Source organism: Larimichthys crocea, chromosome XIII (assembly GCF_000972845.2).
Source record: "Larimichthys crocea isolate SSNF chromosome XIII, L_crocea_2.0, whole genome shotgun sequence".
Taxonomy (NCBI): Eukaryota; Metazoa; Chordata; class Actinopteri; family Sciaenidae; genus Larimichthys; species Larimichthys crocea.
The window spans coordinates 35863169-35873099 of NC_040023.1; the positions used below are offsets into that span (position 1 = coordinate 35863169).

General features: G+C 36.1%; 1 protein-coding gene and 1 long non-coding RNA gene across 2 annotated transcripts; both read left to right on the forward strand.

Annotated features, from left to right (window-relative positions):
• The first annotated feature begins 3392 nt into the window (after positions 1-3392).
• Positions 3393-4620, forward strand: LOC109137607 (uncharacterized). The gene is made up of 3 exons (XR_002041698.2): positions 3393-3468; positions 3592-3704; positions 3781-4620. It is a non-coding gene; the product is annotated as an uncharacterized LOC109137607 (long non-coding RNA).
• A 752-nt stretch (positions 4621-5372) lies between these two features.
• Positions 5373-7671, forward strand: LOC109142017 (C-type lectin domain family 10 member A). Its single transcript, XM_027287332.1, has 7 exons — positions 5373-5531; positions 5897-5968; positions 6085-6174; positions 6507-6839; positions 6933-7102; positions 7226-7338; positions 7415-7671. Exons 1-7 carry the CDS (start codon positions 5504-5506, stop codon positions 7542-7544), a joined length of 936 nt encoding a protein of 311 aa, XP_027143133.1. The 5' UTR covers positions 5373-5503; the 3' UTR covers positions 7545-7671.
• Positions 7672-9931: the final 2260 nt, after the last annotated feature.

Genomic DNA, 9931 nt, shown 5'->3' on the forward strand with positions numbered 1-9931 from the left:
CAGCATTTTCAATCCCTGGCCCTAAGGACAAAAGATCAGGTCAAAAACTTGGGAGTGACCCTTGATTCCGACCTCAACTTTGAGACCCATATAAAAACCATAACCAAAACATCATTCTATCACCTTAGAAATATCACCAAAGTCAGACCATTCATCAACAAGGCTGACACGGAAAAACAAATTCATGTTTTTATCACCTCAATACTTGATTACTGTAATGCCCTTCTGTCTGGTCTTCCTAAAAGAAACAATAGGCCGCTTACAACTGATACAGAACTCTGCAGCCCGAGTACTGACAAAGACCAGACAGAGGGCACATATAACCCCCATTTTAAAAGCCTTGCACTGGTTACCCGTTAGTTTTAGAACTGATTTTAAGATTCTCTTATTGGTTTTTAAATCACTGAATGGCCTGGCACCGACCTACCTTTGTGACATGCTACAGAGGTATGTACCAGGCAGGCCCCTCAGATCCTCGGCGTCTGGACTCCTAGTTGTCCCCAGAACCTCCACAAAGAAGTTTGGTGAGGCCGCTTTTAGCTACTGCGGCCCCCATCTCTGGAACAGCCTGCCTATGGATCTGAGGGACTGCACCTCTGTGACATTTTTAAAAAACAACTTAAGACATACCTCTTTAGCCTGGCTTTTACCTAAGGTGCCATTTACTACTGAATTTTTATGCCCTGATCACTCCGTGTTACTTTTATCTCTGGTGCTTATTTACTGTACAGGTCATACCTACTTTTACAGTAACTGTTATGCTTTTTATCCTATAGGTTCTTTTCTTTGTTTTATTGTTGTAGTTTTATGTTTCTACTTTTTCTTAATTTCTATTTTTTTATGAAACTGCTGTATTGTCTATTTCTGTTTTTACTTTTTACTTACTTTTTTTTCTGTCAAGCACTTTAGGCTACAATTGAGTAAGAAAGGTGCTATATAAATAAATAAAGTTGAAGTTGTTTAACAAAGAGGAACTTCATGTTTTTCTTTGTTTCATCTTTATCTTTTTGGTTTGGTTGAGAAAGAAGTGAAAGAAAGCTGTGAAATGTGATAAGAGAGTTTCATGACACATGATTACGGTATATCTTCCTGATATGTGAAGCAGTGTTAGACCACAACGGACAGAAAACACAACTATCTGAGCAACGACAAATGTTTGTTCTCATAATGATTTATTCAAATCAATGAGCACATGCAATACAACTCTATTCTTTGAAATTGTTACTTTTAAAGTGAAAAGAAAAGTTTCTGTTGTCATGTCATCACTCATGCCAAGTGAAACAATTTCACCAATTAGCTAAGAGTATAATGCCCTGTGAGTCTAGGGAGTGGTTGTCAGTCATCAAGTGTTGTTCATTTTTTTTAAAGAGATTTGACAATACTAACATTATAAAAATATCAATAAAGGTTACATACAAATGCACTGTTCTGTAACAATTTTGTTTTCATTGTCACAATTATCTTTTTTTTAAAAAGTGACAATGTAACCAAATCTAAGCCGATCAGGCGTGAACAAATCTAAAAACCAAACGTCTGAAGTCAGATAACAAAGAATAAATTGTATGGGACACGTCAATTAACGTAATGAAAAGTCTGTTGTCTTTAACAAAACCATTCAGAAAGTCATATTTTGTGTCACATCTACAGATATATGACACCAGCAGAATGTCGGTTCAAATTCTTCGTTACGTTAACCACTTGCCTCCACCCTTAAGCAGAAGTACAATAAATACTGACTCCGTGGAGCAGACGTGCTTCAAACAGTGGTACGGCTGTTCATCGTGACACCTTTCTTAAAACCTTCGTTTAGGACTGCAGCAGGATTTTGTTCAGGATGAACAGAAAACGACAGGAGGCAGCTGGTATTTAAACTGTTCTGATGTTTATGTGTTGACGTGTGTGAAACTGTCTACAATATCTTTCATTTGTTTTCTTCTTGTGTTTGTTTGCAATGTATGACACGTCTGATAACTGACCTGAGCACCAAGACATTCATTTCAGACTTTATCTTTTTTTATTACGATTGTTTCCACTCAGCTCAACACATTGGGAATGTTTATGTTTAATGTATTTTTGTGTCAGTGAAAATTGAACTTTGTCAGCAGCAATGTGGAGAGAATGAGAACAACTCTCCATTTGTCTGATGTGTCTTGGAAATGAATCTGCAAAGGACATTCAGTGTAGTCATATAAATGTTTGTGTTTGATCTGTGTATCTTTCAGGAGAAATCATAGAAGAAATGGACTATGTTAATACATCGGTAACCACTGTGGCTAAGACAACAGCCACCTCAGGTGCATTATGAACACAATACAAAACAGCTCTATATTTAAAATATATTCAAAGTGCCTTTGACTGTGTTACATCAAGTTGTTGAGGTGCTTCAAATGAGTTCTCATTTTTCTCTCAGATCGGAAGTCTCCATCCTTCACTCAGTCTTTTCTGCCAATAGCAGTGTGTTGGGCGATACTGTTAGTAATCATGTCACTTCGTATCTACTGTGAGTATTTGCTACGTGAATGTCACTTCAAGTCAAAGTTTTTTCTCTTCTTAACATGTTTTTGTTGATCCTCAATTAAAGGACATGTTCACATTTTCTAGTATGTCTTAAACTCACATGCCCACACTGTAATGTAATGTTTTTACTTGGTGTAGTCATTCCTCTTGTTCATACTGGACCTGTGCAAAAATGTATTACAATGTTTAGTTGGAGCATATATGTGTTAAGGCCTTTTTAGAGGACATTTTGTGCAGTAAAACTGGACAGTAATTTTGGAAGAGGACAAATTAAATCTCATATTAGCTTCAGGTAAAGTTCAGAATGTATTTTGCACACGAGGACTGTGCACTTTGTTCTCATCTCTTACATTAAATGAGCTTCAGGGACTTATCTCTTATTCTCCTGTACGGAGAAAAACTCAGTTTTAATGTTCACTGTTGCATTTTTTAAATGTCTTCCAAAAGGAAACTTTGAAACAAAGTCTCAAGGCCCAACATTTTCCTCTGTCTGTCACTGCAGTTACCTCTGTCATGTCTGAAAACAACGGCAAGCTGATGTTACATGTCACAGGGCTGGAGACACAAAACCAGAACCTGAAAGAAGAGAACAACAACTTAACAGCAAGAATACAAGAACTCGAGAAACCATGGAACCAGAACATCAGCCAAGCTCAGATGAGCGTTAATCTCTACTGCCCCATAACAAGTAAGTTCAGAACCCATTAATTGGCTCCAAAACTAATCAATAACAATAACATCACTGTAGTAATCCTGTTTTTTGGTTGATCTCTTGTTTCAGACGGTGAAAGAAAGTGTAAGCCTTGTCTGCCTGGATGGATATCCAAACCACCCAACTGCTATGCGATTTATGATGCTAGGCCTGATGATCAGAAAACCTGGGAGAGTGCTCAAGAACGTTGCAAAGGAAAGGATTCATATTTGGCTGTCATAGCTAATGAACAGGAGAAGGTAATGAACTGTGGAAATTCACATTTTTATGACAACCAATATAGAATGAAAATGATTTTCTTTAAGTCTGAACATAGTGTGAGTCTGTAGGCTGCAATCTGATAACTGTCTCTGTGTTGTCAGACATCTCTTGGTGAAGTGCTTTGGTACAGCAGAACATACAATGAATTCTGGATCGGCCTGAAAGCTGAAAATGGGAAATGAAAGTGGCTCGATGGAAGTGAACTGACTCATAAGTAAGAGACACATTACTAAACATTTTGAATTAAAAAATCTATCAGCCTTGATCTAAACTTCCTGTTTTTCCTTCAGCTCCTGGATACAACAACCAGCTACTGATGGTCAATGTGCATTTTTTCGTAACTACAAGACATGGAGATCAGCGGACTGTAATGACAAAAAACAATGGATCTGCCAACAGAAGGCTTTAACTCTGACTTGAGAAGGTTACAGGAGACTCTGTAAATATTAATTACATGTAAAATAAAATCAGCTGGCTTTAACATATCAAACTCTGAAAAAATCTACTTAAATTTAAAACATATTAATAGGAATTTATTTTGTATAGAACAAAATAGTTAAGTATTAATTATTAAAGTTAATTATTTTCTAAATCATTTCTGGAAAATGTTCAAAAATGTTTGTGTTTGTTGCTGTAAAAATCAGAAAGTCAGATTGAATGTATTTGTACAATTAGATATTGGATTATATATGTACTGTGAGTCTGACTATTGATGACACCATCATTTAGAAACACAGTGACTGGCCTAAAGGGGCACTAAACTGTTAATTATTAATAAATGTGGATGTGCTTTTCTTCTGCTTTGTTAGAGATGCAGTTCTTACAATGTGTATATTTGCAGACTGATGAAAGGGAACAACAAAAGTGCTCAAAGTTCCTTATTTCTTGTTGTCATGGAACAGTTTAAACTGTTTGTTCTGCTGATTGGCCAACAGGTGGCGATGCATCACTCGTTCTCAACAGAATGATCAGCTGTTTTCATAACCATTTGTATCCTGATGTGATAATAATATGTAGACATGTAGATGAATAATATGTCATATGTAGAGGTGACAGCTACATGTTATGTTTGTCTTGAAGCAAATGACTGTTTTGGTCTGTTATATTGAATAAAAATGCTGCCGCACGTTCTTCTTACTGTCTTTTTCTTACATATTGACTGATACTAAGTTGAATTAATATAACTTACATATCTTATATATAGCTTATTGTTGTTGTGGAGGATTGGATTCATCAGCTGTCAGTCTGAGATGTGTTATGAGTGATGCAACCTCAATCCTGAAGACTGTGTGTGCCACAACTACTGACATCTACAGCAGGGGTGTCCAAACTTTCTTTTAAAGAGATTTGACAATACTAACATTATAAAAATATCAGTAAAAGTCACATACAAATGCACTGTTCTGTAATAATTTTGTTTTCATTGTCACAATTATCATTTTAAAGTGACAATGTAACCAAATCTAAGCCGATCAGGCGTGAACAAATCTAAAAACCAAACGTCTGAAGTCAGATAACAAAGAATAAATTGTATGGGACACGTTAAACTTGCATGAAGTTGATCTGAACCTCATGTTCATTTTAAACATGACTTATTATGAGTAATGCAAAGTCTGTTATCACTCTGTCTCTTGTCTTTAACAAAACCATTCAGAAAGTCATATTTTGTGTCACATCCACAGATATATGACACCAGCAGAATGTCGGTTCAAATTCTTCGTTATTTCAACCTAAAAAGCCAAATCTTCCAGTCATACAGTATCTGACCATCCTAGCAGGCCATAAATAATATATTATAAAAATGAAGCTTCGGGCTGTGATTGGCCCCCGGGTCGTACTTTGGACATCCCTGATCTACAGCATCAGATTTTTGCCACTTGCCTCCACCCTAAAGCAGAAGTACAATAAATACTGACTCCGTGGAGCAGACGTGCTTCAAACAGTGGTACGGCTGTTCATCGTGACACCTTTCTTAAAACCTTCGTTTAGGACTGCAGCAGGATTTTGTTCAGGATGAACAGAAAACGACAGGAGGCAGCTGGTATTTAAACTGTTCTGATGTTTATGTGTTGACGTGTGTGAAACTGTCTACAATATCTTTCATTTGTTTTCTTCTTGTGTTTGTTTGCAATGTATGACACGTCTGATGACTGATAACACCTGAGCACCAAGACATTCATTTCAGACTTTATCTTTTTTTATTACGATTGTTTCCACTCAGCTCAACACATTGGGAATGTTTATGTTTAATGTATTTTTGTGTCAGTGAAAATTGAACTTTGTCAGCAGCAATGTGGAGAGAATGAGAACAACTCTCCATTTGTCTGATGTGTCTTGGAAATGAATCTGCAAAGGACATTCAGTGTAGTCATATAAATGTTTGTGTTTGATCTGTGTATCTTTCAGGAGAAATCATAGAAGAAATGGACTATGTTAATACATCGGTATCCACTGTGGCTAAGACAGCAGCCACCTCAGGTGCATTATGAACACAATACAAAACAGCTCTATATTTAAAATATATTCAAAGTGCCTTTGACTGTGTTACATCAAGTTGTTGAGGTGCTTCAAATGAGTTCTCATTTTTCTCTCAGATCGGAAGTCTCCATCCTTCACTCAGTCTTTTCTGCCAATAGCAGTGTGTTGGGCGATACTGTTAGTAATCATGTCACTTCGTATCTACTGTGAGTATTTGCTACGTGAATGTCACTTCAAGTCAAAGTTTTTTCTCTTCTTAACATGTTTTTGTTGATCCTCAATTAAAGGACACGTTCACATTTTCTAGTATGTCTTAAACTCACATGCCCACACTGTAATGTAATGTTTTTACTTGGTGTAGTCATTCCTCTTGTTCATACTGGACGTGTGCAGGGAGTTATCTCTTATTCTCCTGTACGAAGAAAAACTTTTAAAGAAAAAGTTTTAATGTTCACTGTTGCATTTTTTAAATGTCTTCCAAAAGGAAACTTTGAAACAAAGTGTCAAGCCCAACATTTTCCTCTGTCTGTCACTGCAGTTACCTCTGTCATGTCTGAAAACAACGGCAAGCTGATGTTACATGTCACAGGGCTGGAGACACAAAACCAGCAGCTGGAAGAAGAACTGAACCAGTTAAAAGAAAATCAAACGTCTCTGCTGACTGACAAAGACAACCTGAATCGAGCCTATGCTGTCTTAGAAAGCAACGTCACAGACCTGAAGTCACAAAACCAGGAAGTGGAGACACAAAACCAGCAGCTGAAAGAAGAGAAGAAGAACTTAACAGCAAGAATACAAGAGCTGCAGAAACTATGGAACCAGAACATCAGTCAAGCTCAGATGAGCGTTAATCTCTACTGCCCCATAAGAAGTATGTTCAGAACCCATTAATTGGCTCCAAAAATAATCAATAACAATAACATCACTGTAGTAATCCTGTTTTTTGGTTGATCTCTTGTTTCAGAAGGTCAAAGAAAGTGTAATCCTTGTCTGCCTGGATGGATACCCAAACCACCCAACTGCTATGCGGTTAATAACGCTGAGAAGGCTGATCAGAAAACCTGGGAGAGTGCTCAAGAAAGTTGCAAAGGAAAGGATTCAGATTTGCCTGTCATAGCTAATGAACAGGAGAAGGTAATGAACTGTGGAAATTCACATTTTTATGACAACCAATATAGAATGAAAATGATTTTCTTTAAATCTGAACATAGTGTGAGTCTGTAGGCTGCAATCTGATAACTGTCTCCGTGTTGTCAGACATCTGTTGGTGAACTGCTTTGGAACGGCATAACATACAATGAATTCTGGATCGGCCTGAAAGCTGAAAATGGGAAATGGAAGTGGCTCGATGGAAGTGAACTGACTGATAAGTAAGAGACACATTACTAAACATTTTGAATTATAAAATCTATCAGCCTTGATCTAAACTTCATGTTTTTCCTTCAGCTCCTGGATAGAAGATCCAGCTACTGTTGGTCAATGTGCACTTCTCCATAAGAACAACACATGGACATCAGAGGACTGTAATAAGAAATATCAATGGATCTGCCAACAGAAGGCTTTAACTCTGACTTGAGAAGGATCAAATCAAATCAAATCAAGTTAATTTGTATAGCCCTTTACAATAGCCAAACGGTACCCAAAGTGCTTTACAACAAAGCCATAAAACAATACACAACAGATACATAACAAATAAATTCAATTAAAAGTGCTGCAGTGCTGCAGGGTATTAAAAGCCTGAGAAACAGAAAAACAGTGGGTCTTAAGCTTGGATTTAAAAAGGCTGAGATCAGTAGTGGTGCGAATGTCAGGGGGCAGTTTGTTCCACAGTCTGGGAGCATCGCCCCACTTTTTAAATCTCGACCTAGGGACCTCTAACAGAAGCTGACCCGAAGAGTGCAGGGCTCTGCACAACTGCGAAAAGTCAAAAACAATGACAAATAAGAGGGTGCCGAGCAATTAATGGCATTAAAAACAAACAACAGAAGTTTAAAATCAATTTAAAATAGACTGGAAGCCAGTGGAACTGATAAAAAGCATGGATTGCCTTCTCGAGATTCTGCCGACTGAGAAAAGACTTAACTTTTGCCAAGGAAATACAGGAGACTCTGTAAATATTAATTACATGTAAAATAAAATCAGCTGGCTTAAACATATCAAACTATGAAAAATTCTACTTGAATTTAAAACATTTTAATGGGGATTTATTTTGTATAGGAAAAAAAAGTATTAATTATTAAAGTTAATTATTTTTTAAATCATTTCTGGAAAATGTTCAAAAATGTTTGTGTTTGTTGCTTCAAAAATCTGAAACTCAGATTGAATGTATTTGTACAATTAGATATTGGATTATATATGTACTGCGAGTCCGACAAAAAAAAAACTAATATTGAAGTTAATATTTTTCTTTGTCTGATGTGTCTTTAATGTCAAAAGACAGAGATCTGAACATGATGTAAAGTCACGGCTAAAATGTTGTAAGTGAAGGGGGAAGTGCAGCAACGTGAGAAAGTGTTGCAGACACAGTGTGGATTAACAGCTTTGACGTAAGAAGTCTGTCACAACAACTCAGCTTTTTAATTAAGGCAAACAACAACTCTGTCACAACTTTGAAGCAGAAGTAGAAAAAAAAACATACGTATTTGTAAAAAATAAAATTGCTACACTTTAAATTTGTACATTTTCTATCAGCCCTCATATAAGCGTGCTGGAGTACTTTACATTTTCTATCAGCCCTCATATAAGCGTGCTGGAGTACTTTGCTTTTCTAGAATTAACAGAAAAACAAACAATTATTTTCTAAATCATTTCTGGAAAATGTTCAAAAATGTTTGTGTTTGTTGCTGTAAAAATCAGAAAGTCAGATTGAATGTATTTGTACAATTAGATATTGGATTATATATGTACTGCGAGTCTGACTATTGATGACACCATCGTTTAGAAACACAGTGACTGGCCTAAAGGGGCACTAAACTGTTAATTATTAATAAATGTGGATGTGCTTTTCTTCTGCTTTGTTAGAGATGCAGTTCTTACAATGTGTATATTTGCAGACTGATGAAACAAAAGTGCTCAAAGCTCCTTATTTCTTGTTGTCATGGAACATTTTAAACTGTTTTTTCTGCTGATTGGCCAACAGGTTGACTTGTTTTCAACAGAATGACAGCGCTGTTTATCTTAATCATATGTAGAGGTGACAGTAGATGTTTTCTTCTCATCTATCTAGAAGCATATTTCTGTTTTAGTCCATTAGATTGAATAAAAATGCTGCCACACTTTCTTTTTGTCTTTTTCATTATTGCTTATTGAAAATATTAGTTTACTTCCAACAACCAACAAAGCTTGTGACATAAACTTGTTACATAAACTTACACAATAAGTTTTTCCTCACTTGAACCGAGGGTCTAAGGACAGAGGGTGTCACTCCCTGTACAGATTGTAAAGCCCTCTGAGGCAAATGTACTTTGTGACTTTGGGCTATACAAATAAATTTGATTTGATTTGATATTTAATTTTTGATAGATCTCACTGTGTATACTGTAAATACTGTAAATTCTGTCCATACTGCCACATTGCCATACTTATACTTTTTATAAGTAGTTATAATATAAGTATTTATGCCATATTGCCACACAGATGTCTTTTAGCTTGTATATATTTTTAGATTTGTATATATTTTTTTTTACATCTTTTACTTTTATATTTCATGTTTATTATTTTGGTCTGACTTGCAGAGATGTATAGTAACGAAGTGGAACCACTTAAGTACTGTACTTAAGTACTAAAATGCAGTATCTGTACTTTTTTGGAGTATTATTTTTTTTCCCAACTTCTACTTTTACTGCACTACATATTTTTGATGAATTTAATACTTTTACTCCGATACATTTTTCATGTGCTGAATCGTTACTCGTTACTATTGTAGCGTCCAGCCGGACACGTGATGGCGATATTCAACAAACT